The 26518-nt window shown below is 42.5% G+C and overlaps 1 protein-coding gene across 2 annotated transcripts; it reads left to right on the forward strand.

Annotated features, from left to right (window-relative positions):
• The first annotated feature begins 663 nt into the window (after window positions 1-663).
• hsf2 (heat shock transcription factor 2) lies at window positions 664-20177 on the forward strand. 2 transcript variants are annotated; one of them, XM_039781141.1, is made up of 12 exons: window positions 664-864; window positions 1205-1313; window positions 5736-5863; window positions 6461-6585; window positions 6728-6803; window positions 8074-8135; window positions 8738-8870; window positions 9371-9504; window positions 10870-11163; window positions 12827-12929; window positions 14512-14578; window positions 17624-20177. In XM_039781141.1, exons 1-12 carry the CDS (start codon window positions 772-774, stop codon window positions 17956-17958), a joined length of 1659 nt encoding a protein of 552 aa, XP_039637075.1. In that variant the 5' UTR covers window positions 664-771; the 3' UTR covers window positions 17959-20177. The 2 variants fall into 2 exon arrangements, with proteins under 2 accessions (XP_039637075.1, XP_039637076.1); XM_039781142.1 differs by having other exon boundaries at window positions 668-864; window positions 8792-8870.
• Window positions 20178-26518: the final 6341 nt, after the last annotated feature.

A 26518-nucleotide genomic window follows, 5' to 3' on the forward strand; every position in this document is an offset into this window, starting at 1 on the left:
ACCTACATACTTTTACTTACGTAACATTTTCAATGCAGGACTTTTACTTGTAACCGAGTATTTACAGTATGGTATTACTTTTACTTAAGTAATAGTGGTGTAGTCTAATGTATTGTAGTGGGTATACTGTGCTTTATAGGCCAGAATCTGCTTTGTTTTTTTTTTTTTGGGGCATATCATAGGTTGGGGATCTGGGTGTCCTCCCCCAGGGAAGTTTTGATCATCAAGGACTTCATTTCCTGTATTTGGATATATTTTTATGCACCAATTTACGATGGAAATCCCTTCATTTAGCCTACTTGAAGAAGAAAAACACAGATGACAATTCAAAATATATCAAAAATATAATGGAAAGTATGTTGTTGCGGGTCATTGGGCATTTTTAAGTGGGTATATGGAAATCCTGGAGCTTTCTTAGTGGGTATACTGCATATCACGTAGACTACACCGAGTAAATGATTAATACTTCCACCACTGTCAGGTACCAGTAGAGCATGTTAAAATATGTATCAGAGTGAAAAGGACATGATGGAAGACATAAAAAGATGACAGTCCATACTGGAGTGTGGTGGAACATGTTTTGAGAACAGGACCGATAAGGAAAAGCTGGCATACTGGACACTGTCGGAGCGCGCTAACTCCAGAAGATGGCAGTAGGACGACGTTAAGGACTCGAGCTGCCGTTAAACCCCCCAAATAACACGAAGAAGGAGAAGAAGCAGAAGCAGCTGCTTTTCAGTCTGCTTGTTTTTGTCGTTGAATTTTTCAAAAATGAAACACAACTCGAACGTCCCGGCTTTCCTCGTCAAGCTGTGGACGCTTGTCGAGGATGCAGACACCAATGAATTTATTTGCTGGAGTCAGGTAACGCTAAAACTGTATACTGTTAGCTAGCACGCACTAGCTAGCCAGTGAGATTAGCTTGGAGTTAACGTAACGTTAACGTTACGAGCGTAGCATCTCGCCACACCAAAACATAACAACATACTGCTGGGGTTCAACAGCCGTGCATTTCACGCCACCAGCTATTGGCAACATTAGCTGAAGCTAAACATAAACCGTTAACGTAGCTAGTAATCCCCCTTCATTGTGTAACTTTACCTGCTGGTTAGCTAGCATAACATTACTAGCGCTACCTGGTAGTTAGCTAGCTAGCATTCTAAGCCAAATCTCTGACTGTCATGGTGGTGTTGATTGTTTTCAGGAGGGCAACAGTTTTCTGGTGTTGGACGAGCAGCACTTTGCCAAGGAGATCCTCCCCAAGTTCTTTAAGCACAACAACATGGCCAGTTTCATCAGGCAGCTCAACATGTGTAAGACTGCATCCATCTCCTTCTTGTCTTAGTTTGTGATACATGTAGTTTGTAGTGGTTTTAGAGTTTCTGCTGCACAGATGGGACTGTTTGACTGTTTGTTTGGTTAGTCCGCAGCCACACTTATAACCCAGATGGCTGGTAAGTAGTGACTCATAACCCTAACTCTAACATTTAAGTTGAACCGTAACTGTAACTATATACTGTCAGATTTGGTGTCAATGCAAGGATTGACAAGCTGGTATCCCTAACCCAATGGATCCATCGTACTGCACGTATTTTACAGTGGACAGAGAACACTGAGGGCAAAACTAGAGGTGTGAATCTTCACTGATCTCCCGATTCGATAACGATTATCATGTCTTCGATTCGATATCTCGATGCATCACGATCAATTTCTCTATTAAAGCCATGTAGGATATTTAATTCATAGCTTTTCAAGCTTCAAAAACAAAACATTCTGCAGTGCTCTAATACTAAATAAATTAGCTACATAAAACTATACAGCACTGAGCACACGGCACTTCCCGAATGTGCAAAACATAACAGAATATGTAAACAGAAAGGTTGTTAGGTCTACATTAAATTGTAAACAGAAATAATCGATTATGAGCCTGCCAATTATAGATGCAGCATCGTCCATGTCCACGATTCGATGCATCGATTATTTGATTAATTTCAACACCTCTAGGCAAAACAATATCACTGAACTGTTTCAACAGAATATTCCTTGGTCTATCTCAGCTAAAAACTTTTTTTTTTTTTAACTCAGAATCCGTACGTGTCGTTCACTACCCAGCCTGTTTGTTACCCGTAGTAATCTCATTTCACCTGTTCAACCAGCGTACACACAGTTGAGTGGTCCAGTGCTGAATCTCAGGTTTGGGATTAATTATGATTTTTAACTGGCTGAATAATAACCAGTAGTAGAGCTTGGCAATATGTATGATCAGACACCATGTCACATAATGGCAAAATCACATGTAATTAAACCAATGTTCAAACCAGTTAACTGTGTTCCACTGTTTACACATGAGACCCAACTCGCGTGGGCCGTTATAGATAAGATCCTATATCATGATGAGATTCACTTCCATGGAATTTGTGGTTGCGCAAAATATAAATCTGGATGTGCAAAATCCAGTACAGTGTATATAGTACTAGTATAGTAACAGTATGTGCAATGGTCAGGTATCATAGTCCAGGATGTGTGTTCATTGAACGTGTAATGACTGTGGCTGGGGGGGGGGTTTAAGAGTCTGTCAGTGGGAGTTTTACAGGCCTTGTTTTGGTGAGGCCCACTAAACTGGTACCGGTTCTGGACTGGACAGTATCGATAAGCTCCTGGTCAAACAGTACTGCTATTGTTTATACTGTAACATGGGCTATGTTGCATAGCTGGGCGCAAGCATCTGGGAATGTTTTTTGTTCTATGGCCTTTAACTGATAGGATAGCTTGAAGACAGGAAAGGTGAGGGGGTGGGGTGCATGCAGCAAAGGGCTGCAGGTTGGATTCGACCCTGGCCGCTACCAAGGACTCAGCCTAGGTCACCCTGGAAAGTTGTTTTAAAGTAAAATATTTTAGGCTAGACAACAAGTAGCAAATTTGTTAGAGGAATAATAGCACCTATGTGAGAGAGAGAGAGCGAGAGAGAGAGAATATGAATTAAGTTATATCATTTGTGTAGACAGTACTGCAGACAAATGAGACTGGATTAAAAAATAGAATGTAGTAATGTATATATGCATAGTAAGAAGTATATACAAAGTGTCATCTGCCAGTTGATCTACACAGACCTTGAGAGCTCGGCCAGGGATGTGTGCCATGTGTGGGTCTAATCCTTTTGAAAGATCTGCACACATCCGCCCTGGATATTACTAGTGGGCAGCGTTCTTGGGTCTTTTGTACTTCCACAGCCGGGGAGTTGATCGCAAAGCTCGGTTCAGCTCGTCTGGGAGAGATGCAGACATTACCTCAGCACTGCTGGTTTTCCTTTTGTAGTCTGTGATGGTTCTTAGTCCAGCCCTCATGTTTCTGGTGTTGGATCCCTGGTAGTTAGACTCCACTTTATTGTCCCTGTGTTGACTCTGTGCACTGCTAATAGCTCTGGATTTCCTGTACTCAACCAAATCAGTTGTAGCTGTAGGCATCGGTCAGTCCTTCAAGTTTGGCATGCACTTCCCCATTAGCCCAGACCTTCTGATTTGAAGTCAATGAAGTGACATGACATACAGTATTAGTTGTTCCACTTGAAATTAAAATGTATGTAAATGTATTTTAAATACAATGAAATGAATATGGCTGGATTTGTTTGATCAAAAGGAAAAGTGCCACTGTGTTATTAGAAAATGTACAAATTTGTCACATTAAGTGTAACATAACCCAAACGCACACTGTGCACTTTTTCAAACAATACTATGTATTCTATGTGCGTGCTTCTCTGCAAGAAAAATACAGTAAGGGATTCACTGTGTTGCTAAAATGTCTGTGAGAGGCGATATTATACGGCGGCTCTCTTTAATCATATGCTGAAGCGCCGCATCCTCTATGACAGCATATCTTATAAACCTGCCCAACACTGTAGTTATGGATCGTTCTGTCTGAATCTGCATGGAGAGGCTGTTTAAATGCTGCGGGCAGAAGGAGTTGCTCTTTCCTACCTGACACTTGTCTGTCAACAGACACACTGGCGTGATGTCTTCGTTAATGTGCCCTCGTATTGGAAGTTTGGCTACTAGCGTAAGGCCAGCTACACACTGGCTGCGTGGCGTTTCTGTTGTGTGGCGGCTGCGTGGCGTTTTCTGTCTTTGCACACCAGAAACGTGTCTGCTGCTGCTAGCCTTGTCTGTACACGTGTATGTTGTTTCCCACTGATAAACTGCACTCAAGCAGTAGTATACGGTAGATAAGGAGAACAGCCCAAGGTGAGGTGAAGGCAGTGGTGTCGGTAGCCTAACGTTACCGGTTACAAACAGGCTCAGTAGTAAAAGACACGCTAGTCTATATCCACGATGTCCACTTCCGGGATTGTTCAGATTCCGCCGGATGTCCTTATCCTTCCGCTTTCTTTGTGTTGGCATTTTAAACTCTGGTCAATTTCCGAGGACTATGGTTAACTGCTCCTCAGATCTCTGCAGGGTAAATCCAGACAGCTAGCTAGACTATCTGTCCAATCTGAGTTTTCTGTCGCACGACTAAAACAACCTTTGAACGTACACATTCCACCAAAAACAAGCTCCTTCCTGAGGTTATTTTGCAGAGGCGCTGTTGCTCCTTGCGGCTCTTAACGCTGCCCAAGACGATTGTAATTGGTTTAAAGAAATGCAGATAAACCAGAGCATGTTTTTCTCCCATCCCGGAATGCTGTGTGGACTCGCCAGACCCTTCTCCGCAGCGCTGTGGAGGAAGGTCTGGCAATGCGAGACTAACGACACGCTAACGTGCTGATGATTGTGCTTTAAATGAGCACGACCAGAGAATATTCAGCTAAAACAGATGGGTGATGCTGTTTTGCCTTCATTGTTCTCTGTAAAGTTTGCTGCAAGTGATGGGATGGCAGCAGACTCGGTTTAAAAACAAAACAAAAAAAGAAGCCTTTTCAATGCTACATTGTTTTATCAGCAGCTGGTCACATGGTAACTTAGAAGGCAATTTGGCCTTGTGTCCTCTAATAATTTGGCATGCAGTTAACACACCAGTCCTAATTTCGTTTTATTGAGAACTCCACTCCTTGCAATTTGCTCATCAAGAGAGAATATTGTAATGTGAGTAACAGTAAATGAGTGCTGTACAGTGGATCTAATCATGTGGCTTTCGAAAAGTAATGATAAAAATTTGGAAAGTGACTTAAGTGTTTAAAGAAACGTTAAGTGTTACATTTTAGAATGGACTTCGGTGTGGGGTTCGGTTACCTTGTAGAGCCATATACTTGTTTGTGCTTTTACTGCTTGTAACTTGCTAAATAGTCTTAAAAACTAACATGAAAAAAAAATTGTGATTGTGGTCCTGCCTGAAAAAAACAATAATAAAATGTATGGTCTTGTGGTATACATCATTGTGCTGCTTGAACAGATTATAAACTGTACCATGTAATTCAATTCAACACCAAGCACCTGCAGTTATTGTTGACAGTGGAGAGGTTAGAATTGGTTATTTTGGAGACAAGTTCATTGTGTTATATTGCACTACACTGAAATAGTTTCTGCTTTTTAATTTTTGGACGTAAGCCTTCTGGGAGACCAAATAAAAGATAATAAAATAATACCAGTATCCATCATCATTGCCATCTAAGATCCTTACCACTTTAGCAATATATAGCTCTACCTTATGTCTTCTGATCACGGGACTACCCATTTGCATCAATATACATGTAGGTGGGTGTTTTTCTTAATGTTGCTGTTTTTTTTAATGGGTGTGCGCAGATGGATTTCGGAAAGTGATGCACATTGACACAGGCATTGTGAAACAAGAGAGAGATGGTCCAGTGGAGTTTCAGCACCCCTACTTCAAACATGGACAGGACAACCTGCTGGAGAACATCAAACGGAAGGTGGAGTCTTCTCCCTGTTCAGTTGTCAACAGAATTAATCATTGAGTGTGACTTCATGACATTTCATACAATTCTGAAGCATACAGCTATAATAATAAATTATTACTACAGCGGGCTTCTTAAAGGGACAATTCCGGCGCAAAATGAACCTATGGGTTAATAACACGTGTACTGAGGCGAACGTTCTCTGGGATATGTTTTCAGGCTAATCGAACTAGCTTTAAACAAGCTAGCACAAACTGGTGTTTAGCTGCTAACGCTAGCTTTTGGGGCACATGGTAAATCGCTATTTCTAATCTATATCACTAACATGTCTCAAAATAGCACCACACTTCCACGGTAGCATAATGAGGGTCCCTACATGTAAACCGAAGCATTGACAACTTTGTAAGTGTACAGACAGTTTATTAAAAAGATAGTTTAGAAAGACAGTAGCGTTCATGTTTACATGCGGGCGCCATCTTGGAAAACCGTCATGAGCAGTCGAATCATGAACGCTGTGTTTGAGCTATGTTACATCACAGTTTTGCTGTCCTGAATGCTTCCAGTGTTCAGATGCTGTGAACGCAAGATTTGATTGTAATTTCTGTCCTTCAGGTTTCCAACACTCGGCCAGAGGACAACAAGATTCGACAGGAAGACCTGACAAAGGTCTTGGAGAGTGTTCACAATGTTAATAGCAAACAGGAGAACATCGACGTCCGACTGGCAACACTCAAGAGGTGAGCGTAAAGCTCTGTACCAATGCTGCAGCTACAACCTTTGCCAAAGAATCAATATCAATATTGTATCGTGATAAAACCTGTGGTTTACACCCCTGTCTGTCTCGACTGTAAATCAGACGTGCCTTGTTTTGTTGTTTAGGGAGAATGAAGCTCTGTGGAGGGAGATCGCAGACCTGAGAAAGATCCATGTCCACCAGCAACAGCTCATCAAAAAGGTGAGCGCTACACTGGACCCATCGGTTCACACAATCGCATGCATGCCTCCTGAAAGAAATGTGATTGCAGTGCATAGAGGTAGTTAAAACTAGGGCTGCAGCCTGCAGCTCTCGATTATTTTAATTGTCAAATATTCTACCGATTATTCCATCGATTAATGGATAAGCTTGCCTGACTTTACAAAAGAGAAAATAAGACCGGTCTCTAAAATGAAAAACTAACCCAATCGGCTAACAAGCTCTGTGTCACCACAGTGTGTGAGCCCCCGCTAATCCGCTAATCACGTCACCCGGTGGACGAGCTCTCATCTCAACTAACAATCAAATTGATTTAGGTTAAAGGTTAGTGTACCCTATGTCGGGTCTGCTCTGTGGACTGGGTGCGTAACGTTAGACTGGATGCTTTCTGCTGAGATGCTGAAGCGTTGACGTTGTGCTACTGTGGTAAGCTAGCTCTGTTTTACAACAGTGTGTACAAAAGTGATCAATGCTACTTCACCAATAAACCATTATATACCTAAAATAGAAGTATTTTAAACTAAAGCGCTGTAACGTGAACCCATAGTGCCATAGAACGATACAATCTGAGCCGCAGTTGCTGGTTGTATTTAGCAGCTACAGAGCTCCGGGACGCCGGCTACCAGCGGCAGTTGTTTAGCCGCCAATTGGTGACTGCGAGCCGGCTACAGGCACCGCCAGATGTCGTTTCACGGGTCATGTAGTGGAGTTTAGCCGGAAAAAATGAGTGTCATGCGGCGATGACCGTTATGTTTAGGCACCAAAACGAACAGTCAAGTTTAGGAAAAAGGTTGTTCCATTCCGGAGAAACGAACACTCACAAATTTAGATTTTTAGTAATTAAACTGACCCGAAGTTACCCATGTAATATTTTTAGCGCTAGAGAAAACCTTTCACAATTCATTCAACAAAGTATTGGCCAACAGAGCCTGCTTTAGTCACTTTCAGCCACTTTTGTGAATGGTGCATCCTTCCCAGGTGAACCATCTTTGAATGTGTTATTTTTAGGGGAATAAAGAGCTTTCTGTTCAGTATCTCCAGCTCAGGTATGTTCTGATAAACCCAGTGTTTGAGTATAAGCAGCTTGAGATGGACTGTGCATATTAGAAATATATAAACAGGACTAGTCATTTTATTTAGTGCCCGTGTAAACATTGCTTTGGCGTTGGATTGAATTATTTAGGGAGTGTCTAACTTAACCACAGCTAGCAGGTGTTTCCTGTTGAATCTCAAAGACTGTTCTTTGTTTCAGCTGATACACTTCATCTTCACATTGGTACAGAACAACCGCATCCTGAATTTAAAACGCAAGAGGTGAGTTCACACTGTGTTGCATCCTTCACCTGGGGTTATGGCGAGAGTACTGCTCCTTTTTAAATGACATTCAGTCCCTGCACCTGTCAGAGAGGCGCCGATGTGCTGTAATTCTAATAAGCAGCCGAGTATTCCCAATAACTCAAATGAGTCAACTCATGAAATGCAAAGAGCTGGCAAAAGTTACGGCGTGTTACTGCAAAATGTTTGCCAGCTTGTAAATCATTTCTGACATTGGGGTATGAGTTTGGTCGCCCACATGATCACGACTAGAGCTGGGCGATATGGAGAAAATCCAATATTACGATATTTTTGACCAAATACAGTACCTGGTGCTTTTGATTTTTGATAAATAATCATCAGTAAGTCTAGTGCAGTTGGGTAAATTCAGAAAATGACATCACTTTACTGTAATGTAGCCTGGAAAACAAGGAAAAGATTTTTATCATATTACGATATGTTGGGTTTGGTTCACGTTGTTGTAGATAATGAAGTTACAATTAAGTGTATTGTGTTTTTGATTGAATGATTGCCTATTCATTTCCAATGATACAATGAAAAGAGATAACCCCTTCATTGTTATTGTCATTTATACTACGCAGTAAAGTGTTTGAGCAGTCTCATGACATGTTGGTGTGTCACCGCCCTTCTGACAGGCCGGTTCTTATGAACAGCAATGGAAAGAAGTCCAAATACATCCATCAGATCTATGATGACAAAGTGTGTGTGGAACAGGTCAGTATATAGCAGTGACCGAAACATGTATAGGGAGCACGTCAGTGGATTCCTGTTATGATCGCTTAGTTCTCACATTTTTAAGCCTCCGTACGGGGCTCGAGATTTTTGCACACAAAATACATGCAGTTAATAAATTACAATGTTTTTACACACACACACACACACACACACACACATATATATATATATACATATATATAACAGTATATAGGCCAGCTGAAATTATTAGATTATTAAACGGAACTGTTTTAATCGTTTCCAGTTTCTAAAATGTGAGGATTTTTCTGCATCGAGTACCTTTTTTACTTTTAATACTTTAAAAACATTTTCCTGATGATACTTACATACTTTTACTTAAGTCCCATTTTCAATGCAGCAATGTATTTTTACAGTGTGGTATTAGTACTTTTACCTAAGTTAAGGATCTGAATACTTCTTCGACCACTGATTGTATGAGAATAGTTCTGAAGTCCAGGTTTTGCCTGTGTTCTGTTTAGTCCTCTGTCAACAGTCTGAACGGTGTGAAGGGCTCGGAGATATCAGACGACGTTATCATCTGTGACTTGACCGAGAGCGACGTCGAGGTGGCGGCTGAGATCACAGAGGGTTCACCCAAGGCCTACGAGCAAGGGTAAGACTCCTTACGTGACATTCACACTTGTGCTACGGCTTTCAAACTGCCACATGTTCTACATGGGGGTCAACTGGTCACCAAGTAGGGTTGGGAACGTAGAGAGGTGCCTAAACGACCGGTATCTACCAGACCGAACAGCAACGCGGATTTCGGTACCTCATTTCTGTGGCACTTAAATGTTAGAGGCAACAGAAACACTGACTACGTTAAGATGCACATAATATTCCGTTTTTTGCCCTTATTCCGAAAAAGACAATGTTCCGACCCAGCTGTTTACATGGCAAATAAAAGTGAATATTCCACTAATATTCCCGTTTACATGTAGCTGTGCAAAATACGTTTTTTTTTGTTTTTTTTTCCAAAGTTTACCAGCAGTGGTGGACTTGTTGGACCGTGTAAAGCGTCATTCATTCTTTCATTCCTTCAACCAGCTTCTTGAAAAGGTCAGCGTAGCGATGTGTGCGCATATCCAACAACATCCAAGTGTAGTTTAAAAGTAGCTGTGTTTCTCCTTCTTATCGGGTCTGCAGCCTTGCAAACTGTTGGCTGGTTGGTTTGTGTACAGCAAAGCACGGAGCTGCCCATAAGCCGTAACGGGCAAGAGGCTGTAAACTGGCCGTAAAAATCCTGATTGGGACGCATATTCCGAATGCGCTGAATACATCATGAAATGCCTCTAAAACCCAAATAATAGCGGAATATCCCACATGTCTTAATCGGAATATCCAACTGGAATATGCTTTTTACATGACCTGTATCAAAATCGGAATATTGTCATATTTGGAATAATAGTGTAATATTGGTGTGCATGGAATTGCTGCATGTGACACTTGACAGCAGGTAATGCGAACGTTAGCCGGACGTACAACAGTCTGCAGCTAAAGACACAAACCAGCTGCACTATGGCCACGGCCTGCCGTTGTCAGAAAAACGCAAAACACCGGTGGTGTGTTTACTTAAAACTGGTAAGCCTCATTAGTTAAAATACCCTTTTCCCATCTAGTCGTTGTTTTTGTCGTTTAACAACAATTTACTGGTGAAATAAGTTATAGTTATTTTTAATAAATCATTTATGTTTTTTGACCATATGGCCTCAGCAATAAACAAGCCTTTCTTTAATGTCGCCAACTGTCGTTTTGTGCTCTTCCTTTTTCTTTTCTTTAAGTATCGGTTCAGGCATCGTTTAGGCACAGGCACCGTTTTTAAAAGTATCGTTTTAGCACCGGTATCAGAAAAAACCCAAACGATACCCAAACCGTAGAGAGAGGGAATCTTACAAATAAAACTTTGAATAAGTTAACATTAAAGTTAACAGTCTGTATCTTTCTTAATGAAATGCTGTCTGCGAACATCCTCCCCCAGTGATATAGAAATCGTGGAGGTGGAGCTGGACAGCTGTGCGGTGCTGCCAGCTGAGACGGAGGTGAGCACCACCAGCACGGATGACATGAAACAGACAGAGGCTGGTGTGTCGTCGTCAGCAGCAGCAGCAGACGACAGGCAGCGGAGCAGCACTTTAGACAGCAGTGGACCAAACAGCAGTGCCCTGCAGCTCAATAAACCCTCGGGCCTGAGTCTGGAGGACCCTGTCAAGATGATGGACTCCATACTGAACGATAACGGAGCGATATCTCAGAACATCAACCTGCTGGGCAAGTAAGTGCCAACCTTCTAAAGACATCACTCTTTTCTCTTAAAGGTCCAGTGTGTGACTTGTTGAGTTGTTCATTATCCAAATCTGTGTTGCGAGTTCACAAACTTGTCCTTTTTCATGAATATTTGCCACCACCATCAATTCCAAGTATTCCTATTGGCTTGACATTTTACATTTGCATTCGCACTAACTGGGCTAGACGCTCCATATTCATGCTCCATCTTGAAATACGTTCGCCGGTAAGGGACATACAGGACATACTGCTCCGCCTTTCGCGTTTTCGCTTTCACATGATAAACTCACAGGTGCTGCTAATGCTGCTAATGGGTATCGTAGCTTCCCGGCCCCGGCAAGTTTGAAGACTGAAACATGGAGGACCACACGTATTCAAAATCCAAATTTCTTCTTCGCCCAGAAAAAGGATATTGAAAAGAGCAAGAGACCGGCTTTTTGAAGCGTGAAGGCTACCGTAGCTGTGATACGTACTTTGAACTGCGTGGTGCGTGAGTTGATTACGATATATATGATCTCAACGCTAGATGGGAGAAATTCCCACACATTGGACCTTTAAAATATACATTGAAAGGGCTTCATAAGGTTTAACTGCAGAATGGGCTGTGCAAATGCCACAGTCAGGGTTCAAAATTAGCACCACCCACCAGCCAAATTCTGGTAAAATATGCAAGTGGCTTGTAGATTTGCTTCACTCACCAGCCCAAAAAACAATGGTAATCTATGAGTGGCTGGTAAAATGTACACATTCACTAGACATTTGGCCGGTGGACGAAAAAGTTAATTTTGACTCTGGCCACGGTGTTTGTTTTCCACGAGTCAACACATTAAGGCATTAGTAGTGAGCCCAGTTCAGACCAAAGATTTGCGACAAAACCGTTTTAGAACGTTTTAAAAGTTGCAGCGGTCTGAACTGGCCCTTCTCAGCTCGACTCAAACCAGCCGATGGTGTTGCCAGCGACTCAGCTGGTCAAGTCTCCAGAGGCTGGTTTTAGAACATAAGGGATGTCACCAGTTTGAACAGCCAATAGAGAAGTCATCTTGTAATGTCCGCTACAAACTATAGAAACAAAATGATCCATAATCCATTGTATATCTATGTTACAAACTGTCCACTGGTGGAAATGGCATAGATTTAGACGGAGGCTCAACTGGCGCCCACGAGCACGGTAATGTGGTCGAGCCAGCTAGAGAGTGACTGAAGCAACAACAAGCAACAAAACAACAAACGAGCAGTGTTGTCAGAAAAAGATTACGTTTCCAAGCCAAACGCACAAAACGGCCCAGATTTCTTGGCGGAAAACGGACAAATCTGGCAACACTGACTGGTTTTCTGCAGCCGGCCGATTCAAACAGACTCCTTTATTTGCTTCATTCATTACCAGCCAAATTGGCTAGTAAATTTACAATGTTACCCACCAAAATACATTTTTACCAGCATTTGGCAGGTGTTAATTTATAGCCGTGCTTACGGTTGGTTATACTGTGGCTGTTAAAATACATAGCGGTAATATTGCCTTGCTTCATTAGTTATTCTGCAGCAAAGGGAACCAATGTATCTGATAATAAGCCAGCGTAATAATGTCCTCTGGTGTTTTAGCCACCATTCCATGTGGTGATTTGTATTTTAAAATATTCTACGTGTGTTGTCAGGATGGAGCTGATGGACTATCTGGACAGTATTGACTGCAGTCTGGAGGACTTCCAGGCCATGCTGTATGGAAAACAGTTTGGAATGGACTTTGATGCCCTCGAGGTAAAACGACTAACACACTAAACCAAAGAACATTCACCTGATCAATAACCCGACATATCTAATCACTTTCAATTCCGCAGTTTGGATAAGCTTGACAGTTTTCACATATTTCCACTGCTATAAAGGTGTTGTGTCAGTCCCTCAGTATCACAGTCAATGAATTGCTTTTTCTTGAAGCATGATAGGAGCACAGTAAGCAGTTTGTACAGCTAAAGTAGAGTCATTGGAGCACTCGTCTCCAAACGGTGAGCGTCAAAACAGCCGGCCTTAATTTCTATGTACAACCCCCCGCACATGCGACGGTTAGGCACGGGGCAGCGCGTCCACGAGCGCTGGTGCGCGCCTAGCCCCTATATGCCCCTGTCCCTTTTTCATGCCCTGAAATAACATACTTTCCCTCACTCGTGTCCTGCTCGTACATCCCGGCTCCCATAGCAGCTCTAAAGTCAAGATGGCGGCAAAAATAACAAAAACAGGGATTTATTCATCTCGTATCGTGCCTAACTTTAGTGGGTAATAACCTATTGCGTATGAAATTAATCTGCAGATGCTCCGGTTTAAAATCTGACCAAACTTTTCAGTTTTTGAAAAGGCCAAAATGTGGGCCGCAAGGCCAGGCTTGTTTTTAGCCGATTGCCAGAAAGGCCTTTTGCTACTTAAGCACTCGTTGAGCACTTGCAGCTCCGCCCGGCCCGGTTAAAGGGTAACTACAGTTTTTTTTCAACCTGTTCGGTGGGAAGAAAGCTATGCCTCTCCAGCTTCTGGTCCTGAATGGACTTGAGCGTGAGGTAAACTGTGCTAAAATTGTGCGTCCCCCCTCTGCAGCACTGTTGTCGGCCAGTGCGTCAGCATGCAGACCGTGACGAAGGACAGTATTAATTAGGTGATCGAGACAAGAAAGTCTCCTATAGGTAATGGTTCCAGGGCTTTGATTAGGTTGCTGCCTTGATCTGTTACCCACACTATTTTTACACAACTTTTTTTTTTTTTTTTTTTTTTAACGATTCTTCATTCGGATCATTTGCAATCCATTCCATTCTGAATAAACAAACGGCGCAGTTTACATGCTTCGTCCTTGTTGCATTATTCATTAAGATCATTCTAAACAGATTTCTGCAGTTCAAACAACTCAGAATTGTAGTTGTATAAAAAAAATTGTCGGGTTTAAATCGGCTCATAATTCCAGTTAATGTGTCAGGCCGGGCTCGGACACAACGTGCACGGGCTTGGGTAGGGTCGGGCTTGATTTTTTTTGGGCCCGATATAAGCTCTAATTTATATAGAACTAAGCTTCAGTAGCTTTCCATTTTTACTCTCCTCCCTGTTACGTTGCATTCGGAGATCGACACTTTTTGGCTGGCAAGAGGCGGCGAGCGAAAAAAAACCCTGAAAGTTTGACTCGGGTACATTCACAAAAAGACCCTAGCTTGCATTTTGGCGAGAGTTACGCCTTAATGTACATGTGGTAATGTCAATATAATATTGTTTGTCTGCAAGACATACAGTACATCTAGGTTTTTATGTTTTGTTGGATTTGAAGCTGGTTTTTTGTAATTACCATTTCCTGTCCATGTGTTTTCAGGAGAGCGTGTCCTCCAAAGAGAACTCCTCACAGCTAAACCGAGGCAAGAGAGAGGAAGTCAACCCAGGTGAGCCACACACCCACACTTCCCCGGACTGTACACACCTGCAGTGACATACTCAGTTGAATCCTGTTCGCAGTTTTTGCCTCCCACATGCTCAGATTATTATTATTACAAGTGGTCGACAACATTATGGAAAGAATCCCTACAGGTCTACCTTTCTGTTAAAGAGTAAGATCCTTTTTGTTTAACACGAAACATCCCCGCAATCGCTATCGTCCAAACTAACCAGACTCCATTTAAATAAACAGGACTTTTATCATCGTAAAACACACTTCATTCAACGTCGACTGAAACCAAATCAAACTACCAAAAGCCATCTTGGTTCGTCTTTCCACTGTTCCAACAATCACCACTCTGGTTCGGTTGAAATAAACCCTTAATTCACCCATTTACATGTGGAGATATGCTGGCTCTATATACACTAAAAGACCTGATTATTTACATGGAGTCTGGTGGGTTTGGTGATGGTGATTTTAGGGCTGTTTCTGGTTTAACAAAAAAGATTTAACTCTAACAAAAAGGTCTATCTCTGTAGGGATCCTTTCCATAATGTTATAAAATAATTATTCTAATGTTGTTGACACTTAGATCAATAATCTGAGCCTGTCAGTGGCAAAAACAGAACTTTTAGTGGACGGAAGTTGATGATAGGCTTACATTGCAGCCCGGTTTGCAACTGCTGATTACAGTGCTCTCGCCCAATACTGAACTAATTACAAAGATTTTGGTTCACATTAGTCCCTTTTGAAACCAATGCATGGAAAAAAAAAATAGGATCTCGGTTGAAAAATGGCGAAATGACCCTTTTAATAGATAATGAAAATAATTGCTTGTTGCAGCCCTCTTGCAATGTGAGGCTGAGTCTTTGAAAACAAATCTAGAAATTGAACCGAAGAGTTGCTGAAACAGAATTACAATAAAAGGTGGCAACAGACGGCAAACAACACATTTGATTCTCTATGACTGTCCCATGCAGTCACTAATGCGATAATCACGTTTCTTTCCCCAATACCTAAAAAAAAAAAACATTCATGTTACTAATAATTTTTTTATTTGAACGTCCCACGAAATGGGAATATAAAAAGTCACAGCGAGCGACGTCCCTAACTACTGTATATCTACGTGGAGATACCGACCCTACGCCGTAGCCTGACGTCACCTCTCGAAAAATGTAAGTAAACATCGCCGTGACGCACGTTGCTCGGTCCATGGCTTAGTAGCGTTGCATTTCCCCCGACTCATTTCCTGGTTCTCCTTCTCCATAAACAACATGAAGTCAAGGAGAGGGTTAACTTCCCCTGCTAAAGATTTCCCACCGTGGTCAGAAAGAACAGGGGAGACACTTTGTTTCTCTCACTATGACTCTAGAGTTGGTACTCGCTCCGGAGCTAATCGCCGTCACTCTCTCACTCGCTCTATACACACGCTCTCCACACACACACACACACACACACACACACGCCGGCCCTGCTATTCTCTTAAAGCCACCGCAAGACCATAAATCATGCTTAAAGGTGCTCTAAGCGATGTCACAGGTTTTTTAGGCTGCAACATTTTTTGTCGCATACAGCAAACCTCTCGTCACTATCCGCTAGCTGTGTAAAAAAACGCGGTCTCTGTAGACAGCCCAGGCTCCACAAACGGCAACAAAAACAAACTGTGACAACCTGCACCACCAAATGTAACAAACAGCGTTCCAGCCAATAACCGACAAGGAAGGATTTTTGGGTGGCGGTTGGGGGGTTAGTGCGTGGAAGCACGGAAGGGAGGGGACGGGATGAGGAGGAGGGAGGGGCGAACTAGCCTCCGTTTTGTTTGACAATATTTCGAACGTCAACAAGAAGTGACGTCACCCAACATCGCTTAGAGCACCTTTAATCTGTCCAATCGAATAAAGGCCTAAAAGGCCAAAAAAAATAATTCTTAAAGGGGTGATAGAATGATTATATAGGGTATTTCACACTGTTCCTTATGGTCTCCTAATGGGGTATGTAACATTGGTTGGGCTGAAAACGGCCTGGTTGATATTTTGTGGGCCCTTATGCATCCCTGTGTTTTGGCCCTATTTTGTAAGACCATAGCTCAGTTAGCTTGAATACTTCCCCATTAGAGACGCGACAGAATCTCATATTCCAGACACTGCAATGTTTTGTTACCAAATTCACTTCTGAGACTTCAACTATAAATCAACTATATAAAGCGTAAATATGGGCCGTTTTACGAAAATTGATGGCACATTATGAATACACACAATATAAGATTAACTGGAACCTGTGGTAACAGATTGCTGGCGTAACAAGCTTGCTGACCACTCTCTCACTCACACACACCGGGCATTAAGCTAGCAGGAAGAGGGGAGCTGCAGGCCCTGGATCTCTGTCCAGGCAGCAGCGTTTGGTAGTCCATTACCCCACAAAACGGTGACTTTGCGCGGGTATGGAGTCCCGTGGACTACCAGCCGTGTTGGAGCTCAATCGAGCTCAAAGCAGGCCGGGGTCTGTGGAGGAAGGCAGGCCAGGCGGCGAGGCAGCAACACAGGCAGCACCGGCCGCTGAACTGCGACACACAGTCAGACAAAAATTGCAATTAGACATAAGTTTTCGTAAAACGGCCCATATTTGACCTCTACATAGTTGATTTCTCGCATAAAACAAGTCTCAGAAGTGAATTTAATGGTAAAATAGCAGATGAACAATGTATACAATTTCTGAGATCTGCCCGACCTAGAGTCAGAAGACTAACTGATCTCAGGTCAGTTGTGTAGCCTATGGCAGTTTCAAAATTGTGAGATTTGCAGAGGAAAGAGGGGTCAATGGGATTTAGAGGTTCTATGTATGTCCTAGTTACCCACTAAACATTATTCATTATTCAACTATGACAGGGTAAAATCGGTTTTGCATTCTATCACCCCTTTAATCTTCATAGCTGTTCTCCATACAAGAAAGGATGAATGGTGTTCACAATCCAAGAAAGTGAATACATTGAGGAAGCCACAGACAGTGCAGGCTGATCATTTCTTTCTGGACTCCTCTGGTTTTTTGTGTTCAGACAAGCAGTTGATCCAGTACACCTCTTGCCCCCTGCTGGCCTTCCTTGATGGCAGCCTTCCTCATCCAGAGCTGGACCTGGGCAGCGGCAGCGACAGCGACAGCTCCTATAACCCCCACCTCCAGCCCTCTTCCAGCCCCGGCGCTCCCGTGGAGGCCGAGCCGCCCTCCGAGCTGCTGGACGCCAGCCTGGAGTCGAAGCAGCCGTCCCGCAGCTCCCTGATCCGCCTGGAGCCTCTGACGGAGGCGGAGGCCAGCGCCGAGACGCTCCTCTACCTGTGCGAACTGAGTCCCGCCGGCGCGGAGGCCGACGCCACCCTGCTGGACAGAGTGTGAGCGGGGCGGGGGACCGGTGTGACTGTTGGCTCCATCCCTCCATCCTCCAGACAGGGACTGATAGTGTGTTAATATTTCCTCGCCTCCTCAGGCCTGAGCTGTGTGTGTTTTTGTTGAGAAGCAGTGAGAGAAGTGAAGGAAGAAAGCGACAGAATAGCTGCAGTTGGTACCGTGTGCACATTCGACATGAAAGGCCTTTGCATTGAAGATGACATTTGAGTTCCAGAAGTAAGACCCATTTTCATTCAATATAATAATAGTTTAAGAACTTATGTTATTTGTTATGGGAGTCATAAGTCGGTCAAAACAGAAAACACACACACACACAATCAAACAATTCAATTCAAAACTCATACTTTACATACAGTATATCTGTATGTGCCCATTAAGGAGAAATGCCCATAAACCTTAGAAATCATCTTTTCTCTGCTGTATCAACAGTAAACCAACTGATTGTTCTGACATCAGGACGTATGGTGCATTCCAGTTGAACTAGGAAGTCGGAATTTTTGAAAGTATTGTTATCAACTTGTATTGCTAACAATGGCCAACCTGGCTGGAGTCCCCCCTACCCCCCCGTTTCCCCCGACTTGTAACTGTAACGCAGTCCCGCCCAGTTCGGACCTCCCGACGAGGTAAATAAGAAATCCTGTGTTATTGGCCACCTGTTTACATCACCCAAAGCATGATGGGAAGTGTAGTCCCAAAACAGAAAACCTTTTCATCCCAAATGGAGAAAGAAAAAAAAAACACAAAGCGTAAAACATTCATGCCACTTTCTAAAGCTAAGTGGCGCGTGTTGTCTGTACTCATTATGAGCTATCCGCGTGAACGGGACGTTGCATTTGGGAAAACAATAACTGGACGCGGGACAACAACTTGGCGCTGTCATACCTCTGGCCGTTCATATACACGCGTCCCGTGCTGTGTTCGAAAACCTGCAAACATACAGGCGTTTTTCATCGATACTGTCTGATTTATTGTGAGATTAAATCCACGTGTAGCTCTGATTTAGAGATCGAGAGTGAAAACGGAGACCGTTTACTGCCATGTGTCTGAAATGGAAACCCATTTCTTTTTGATAGGAGTACTTTATTTCCACGACTTTAGTGTTTTTTTTTTTTTTCTTCAACACGATGCTTTCAAAGGTCAACATGACATGATGTGCACAAACTAGTGGCAAGTGTAAGCACAGGGCACGAGGGCTCGGCTCCTCCTTCAGCGCAGCTTCACTCTGCCTCCTCTTCTCTTCAGCATCTTCAGCATCCCATCTGATCCTACACAGTCCTCCTGACCACCTGTATTAACACACTGAACTTTGTATGTACTTCTGAAAATGTATTTATTCTGTTTGTTTGTTTTTTTACACACATTTTTCTTACATTTATGTCCACAAAGCTAAGACTCTTCAGATAGTGCCGGGGACTTACTTCCTTCCCTTTGAGTTCATTCATTTAATGAACGCCTTATTCTAGAAAACTGGGACAAAAGGTTATCTCAACTAAAGCATCAGATTATTAAAAAAAAAAAAAAGTCATTTTGCAGTTTGCTCATCACTCAGTGGTCTGGCGAAGTGGGGGGGCTGAGACAGATTGTTGTAAAATGGAGTGCTAAACCTATCAACATTTCTGAGCTGCGTAGTTCAGGTGCGTGTGTGAGGGAACGGGTGTCCAGTAGGGGGTGCTGCCGTCCAACAAAGACCCCACGAGGATAATATTTGGGTCAATTTGATGTTGTGGTTTTTTGGGGGGGGTTTTAGGTAGCAAAGTCATCCTATATTGTCAGTTTGAATCACCTTTATCAACGGTTTTAAACAGTAACTTTAACCTGTTGTCCCAGCTGTCAAGAATAAAAAGGTAAACACACGATTTCATTATTATTATTTTTTTTTTAAAGGAACTCTCTGATATTTGTTACAGTTGTTCCTTAACCTCACACACCTCTGAGATTTCCGTTAAGCGCGTTAACAACTGATCACAGTTTGGGAAGCAACCGAGAAGTGAGAGAAATCGTGTGAGCTCTGTGAACAGCTGTAAATGATGATGTCACTGTGGTGGTGTTGAGTAGCCTTAGTGTGTTCATGTTGTGCTCTGTCCTCACTGATATAGAAGTGCCTGCATCCCTTTTCCCATTTGTTCTGCTAGAGCCCCCCCCCCCCTGTCCCACCAGCTGTCTCGTTGTTGCAGCTTTGCAGTTAAAATAAAGAAAATGTTATTGTGTACACGAGTCGTTCTTTTGGAGCTTCTGTTGCTTCTTGCCACATCAAATACGGACGCTTGGTCAGGTGCCTTTGGCGCTAAAAGTCTCCTTTAGCGCCATATCTAAACGCGCTTTATCGGTGCTGGGTTGGGACTATACACGTCACTTTTGATGCAGTTAAGTTGAGGAGAAGGTCGTGGGTGGGCTTACATGATACCGGAAGAACGGTTGGGTTTAGGAAAAGAAGAACGGGAAGGTTGGGTTTAGGAAAAGAAGAACAGACGGTTGGGTTTAGGAAAAGAAGAACAGACGGTTGGGTTTAGGAAAAGAAGAACAGACGGTTGGGTTTAGGAAAAGAAGAACAGACGGTTGGGTTTAGGAAAAGAAGAACAGACGGTTGGGTTTAGGAAAAGAACAACAGACGGTTGGGTTTAGGAAAAGAAGAACGGGACGGTTGGGTTTAGGAAAAGAAGAACGGGACGGTTGGGTTTAGGAAAAGAAGAACGGGACGGTTGGGTTTAGGAAAAGAGCAACAGACGGTTGGGTTTAGGAAAAGAAGAACGGGACGGTTGGGTTTAGGAAAAGAAGAACGGGACGGTTGGGTTTAGGAAAAGAAGAACGGGACGGTTGGGTTTAGGAAAAGAACAACAGACGGTTGGGTTTAGGAAAAGAAGAACGGGACGGTTGGGTTTAGGAAAAGAAGAACGGGACGGTTGGGTTTAGGAAAAGAAGAACAGACGGTTGGGTTTAGGAAAAGAAGAACAGACGGTTGGGTTTAGGAAAAGAAGAACAGACGGTTGGGTTTAGGAAACGTGACGTGGGATACGATCCCCGTTCTCCTGGGTGAAAGTCCTGGCGAATTTTTGTACTTTCACACTACTCCCTACCGTAGTCGCTCTTAGTGCTACGTCATCTTCAGACAGCGTGTAGCTGCTGCTCTCCGGTACGTTCTACAAACACGCTGAAGGGCGCTATTTGCGTCGCTTCAGACGCTGACAGTCTCTGTCCAAACGTCTGTATTTATAGAGAGAGAACGGATTGCCTTAGTACATTCATGTGGATTTTTTTTATTTAGCATCTTTTCTTTTATTGTCCATATTATTCATGTGGATAAATTTTATCATCCTGTTTATGATGTATGTGTAGGTTGTGTGTGATGTCTTTAAAGGTGCTCTAAGTGATGTCGCGCGTTTTTTAGTCTACAACATTTTTTGTCGCATACACAGGGTACCCGCGGGGTCTTAAAAGCATTGAAAAAGTCTTAAATTTGATAATCTCAAATTAAGGCCTTAATAGCCTTGAATTTGGTATACAAAGTCTTGGATTTCGTAAAGTTCTTATATTTTTCGCCTTTCCTAGGATTAAGTTCATACCGTAACAAAATGAACTGTTAATAATGTAGGCTAATTTAAAAACTGACCGGACCCCGTCTCTGGACGCACCGGAGGACCGAGACACGCCTCTCTGACTGGTACGGGGGGGGGGGGGTTTGCGGTTAAACTGATCGGCGGATGTGCGGAGTGTTTCGGGTGTGTCAAGCCCAAGCCTGGCTGGCCACTCAGCGCCTTCAGACAAAGCTCAAGGTAACAGGCTAACGGCTTATTAGCTAGCCAAACACCGAGCGGCTCCATTAATCTGCTAGGTGCGTCTTATAACAAACTGAGCGAGCAGCCGCCGCGCTCTAACACCTGTTGATCCGTGCAGGACTTCACGGTGAGCGGGCTGTTTAGAGACCATGTGACTACAGGTAACGTTAAAGGTTCGCTGCTACTGTAGCGGAGCTGCAAGTAAACCAGGGCTCTCAAGTGTCACACATTGCGTGACAGTCACTCATTTGGTCTTTTGTCACGCAGTCCCGCCACACATTGTATTTCTCACGCGGAAAAACTATAATATATTTAATTTATTCAATTAATTAAATATATATTTAATATGCGCCCATAATTTTTCTGGCGCGCTGCCCTCACTATGAAACTGACAGGAATCAAGCGTGTCTCCCCCATTGACATATATATATATATATATATATATATATATATATATATGTATGTATGTATGTATGTATGTATGTATGTGTGTATGTATGTGTGTGTTCTTAGTCGAGCCTGCCACTTATCAGCCGATCAAAAGAAAAAGAAAGGGGCATAGCCAATCAGAAAATAGCACTATTTACCGCAACAACCAATGAGAAAAAAGCATGGAGCAGCGTACAGACACTTCCCTAAACATTCGCTCATTCAGAGACCAGAGACCCAAACGGGGCTCTGTGTCTGTCAGGAGGTCTGAGATCTACCGTCTCAGCAGATCAATCACGTAATGCACAGCAGACTACGGTGCAGGTAGATTATTTTCTGAAATATAGTGACTTTATTCTCGTAATAGCCTAGTTTTTTTTTTGGTTTTTTAGGTACTTTATTTTTCTCAAAATATCATGACTCCTCCAAATCTCAGAGAACACAGAAATATTTTGAATGTGCACAAAGTTTTGAACATGCAGGGCTCCAGACTAACTTTTTGCCTTGGTTGCACTGGTGCGCCTAACTTTTTTTATTTAGGTGCACCAGCACAAAATTTAGGTGCACCCAAATTTTTCCTCACATCGCCGTTAATGCTGAATGGTGATACATGATAGCTCTGTATTTTTTTACAAAGTGGGCTAAATGTTCAGTTTTAAGTCAAAGCCACTTTTCACAAAGCTCTTAATAAAACTTTTGATTGTGATTAAAATAAAATGAAAAGACAGGGTTTCCTTTACCAGTTTAAAAATATACAGCTGCAACACATGTAAATGAAAGTTATCTAAAATAAATAGCCTAGAATATATATAAAAAAATATATATATATATGTATGTATGTATATATATATATATATATATATATATATATATATATATGTGTGTGTGTATATATATGTGTGTATGTATGTATATATATATATATATACACACATATATTTATATTTATATATATATATATATGTGTATATATATATATGTTTGACTCCGACCTGCGGCCCTTTCCTACATGTCATCCCCCTTTTTTCCCCTCTCCCTTTTTCTAAAATCTCGAAATTTAAAAAAGACCGACCGAAAGAGTGCGATTGACTGAAGCGTATGCTAGGCTACTCAGAGAGTGACGGCTGACTCATTGGTGGTGTTACACACGTCTTGTGTCGGCTATGAAATGTCTGTATCGTCACAGCGCTGCATTTTTATGAACTATGATCCAGCATGCTCCGTCTCACACGTTATTACTCAACGAACTGAAGTTAGTTGCATTTAATAACTTCTAATGTGTTTTTCGCCATGGCGGCCGCAATAACAGAGAGTTACCAGCGGAAACACTGGTACCAATACAGGTTTCCCTCTCATACTTAATATACAGCTGTGTTAATAACAATTAAAACTGTAGACGAATGTAAGTAGTTTGGACCATATGTCAATGGTTTGGACCGGCGGCGCTGTGTCTCTCCATGTTGCAGGGGAGCCGTGTGAATGGGGGGGGGGCTGCGCGGAGGAGAGATCCAAACACAGGCACGGCTTTCCAGAAGGAATGGGTCATGTAACGCAACATTAAACCATATCGATATAAACAACATCGCTTCGTTCGTGGAGAGGCAGCGGATGCGAGGACGTTAGGTGCACCGGTGCGACCTAGGAAAAATCTTAGTCGCACCCTTACAAATTTTGGTCGCATTTGCGACCAAATTGGTCGCACTCTAGAGCCCTGACATGAGCAGAAATCTTGCTCAAAACACATCTGAAATATTACAGTCCATGGGTGTATTAATTCATTAAAATGAATTTATCATTGAGGTGAATAATTGTTATATGCACATTTAAGGAGGTTACTTCCTCAACAAAATGTCACTCTTGCCTGTCCTTTAAAACTTAAGAGCCCTGAGTAAACGCTGAACTGAGCTGTGTGTTTTCAGTGTTAAACACAGCTGCAGGTATTCATGCACGACTGTTGTTGGTGATACAGAGGACTTACTGTCCCCTGAACACACTGTAAAAAAACATGGTCAAAACGGCAACAAAAACAAAAATGACGAAAAAATGATTCATTTCACATTTCTGATCAATTACGCCTTGTCATTGTTGTTTGTGATTGGTCTTTTTAACTGCCTTGGTTTTCAAAATAAAAGTCCATGTTTAGCTCTTTAAGGACATTTATTCTTCTATTATACTTTTAAAATGTGATTTTATTTGTTAAAAAAAAAGTTACAACAGAAGTGTTTTAATGAAGTTTTCACATGGCTAAATAATAGCATGAATTTCAGAAAATCACAATATTGTGAATCTGATCATGATGTAACAACCCTTTCACAAAGTTAAATTAACATCATCAATCCCTCCCTGAATTCCACCTCAAAATAAATATTAATTTAATTTAAAAAATTCATAAATTACCCATTACTGTTTTTAATATTTGATGACTGCAGGGGAAATCAGATGCCCGTCCAACAATGAGGCAATACTTTATTTTTCATGCAGCGCATTATAGAACACGCCTCCTGCTGCCATCATGAAATATATTAGGCATCAACAATGACAACAATCCAAAGGACACTGTGTAGATTTTTCATTAGAACTACTTTTTGATAAAGAAATGCTCCTTATTTCTAGCCTGGTTGTAGCCAGACCCTTCTCAGTTGTAACTGAGAGTGGGTCTGGGAAAGGTTAATTCTCAGATCATTTCCAAAGGGGCGTCACCAACGGACGCTGCTCAAATGCCATTGGATAGTCCTTCAACCAATCAGACCAACAATCTGGGTGACGCTGCACTTCGGTGGCCGTCATGTTGAATGTAAACAAAAAGCTGCTCGTCGTTGTGTAAAGCCCGCCTCAACAGTTGTGATTGGTGTAAAGCCCGCCTCAACAGTTGTGATTGGTGTAAAGCCCGCCTCAACAGTTGTGATTGGTGTAAAGCCCGCCTCAACAGTTGTGATTGGTGTAAAGCCTCAACGGTTGGAATTGGTGCCTCGATTTTGGGGCCATTGGAAATGGGTTTGAACGGGCTCTTCGCCAGACTGACTTGCAGAGCAAATCTAAAATTTGCCAGAAGTTCGTCAGGGTTTACCTAGGCTAACTTGTTTCCTTTTTGGCACTGATTTGCACACCTAATAGGAACATTTAACCCTTGTGTTGTCCTCGGTCAAATTTGACCTATTTTCAAAGGGTTTTTATATCAGAAATATGGGTTTCTTTGAACCAAAATGTCCAAAAATAACAAGGACGCATGGACGTACGTTGTACGGAACCTACACAACGATCGGTGTGCGATCACGGAAGGCTTGTATCACGTGGACGCGCCGACAGTGTTGTTGTCATTCCTTAGAATTCCTCATGGGGGAGACAGAAACTACGCACTACAGCTTTAAAATGTGATTTAAAAAAAAATAATAGTTACAATAGAAGTGTTGCAATGAAGTTTTCAGATGGTTTCATATTATATTTTGTGTAGTGTCCTGTAGTAATGGGTTGGGCTAGGAAGGTCTAGACCGGATTCAGACAAAATCAACCCAAAACTAAAGTACCAGAGGGGCGCCTGGGTAGCTCAGCTGGTAGAGAGCGCGCCCATATACAGAGGCTCAGCCCTCGACACAGCGGCCATGGGTTCGGTTCCGACCTGCGGCCCTTTGCTGCATGTCATTCCAACTGAGACGTTAGGTTACAAATGAGAGTAGGTTAAAAAGATAGTTACTAATGGATTGTTCTAATTCTATTTTATTTATAGTATCAAATCAGTTTGATACTGAGAGTTATCTCAGGACACTTTACACTTTAAACTAGTTTTTTGTGATTGTTGCAGGCAAAACTCAGATTATGCGGCACGTTTTTTTGAATATGCGGGATATTTATGCAGTTAAATTACAGGAACTTGCAAAAACTGCGGTTTGATGAAAAAGAGAAAAAAAAAGTGATTCCCCAACACCCTGCTTTTCGATGATGTTCACGTGGCGTAATTACGTCACTTCGCAACGTTCCCATGGCAACAGGGGCAAAAGGCTGCTCGTGTGAAGTAAACGCAACATGTTTCAACATTCTGCTAAGATATATTACGGGACTTTTTTGCAACGAAAATGCGGGGATTATATAATCATGCAAGCCCCGCATATTTGGTGCGGAAATCGGCAATTTATGCGGCAAAATTTGAAAAAAAAGAATGCACCCACCGCATAAATATGCAGACTTTGGACTGATTATTCATTGAATTATGCGAATGCATGAATCGTGTTTTTCTGGAGGGACTGAACATTTTGTCCCAGCTGTCGCTGGTCTGTGTGTCTGTCCCACGGAGACGCTGCAGGCCTCAACGATGACAGCGTGCGGCCCGAAGGACCAAAAACACACCTGGC

This window comes from Perca fluviatilis, chromosome 18, assembly GCF_010015445.1.
Source record: "Perca fluviatilis chromosome 18, GENO_Pfluv_1.0, whole genome shotgun sequence".
NCBI lineage: Eukaryota > Metazoa > Chordata > Actinopteri > Perciformes > Percidae > Perca > Perca fluviatilis.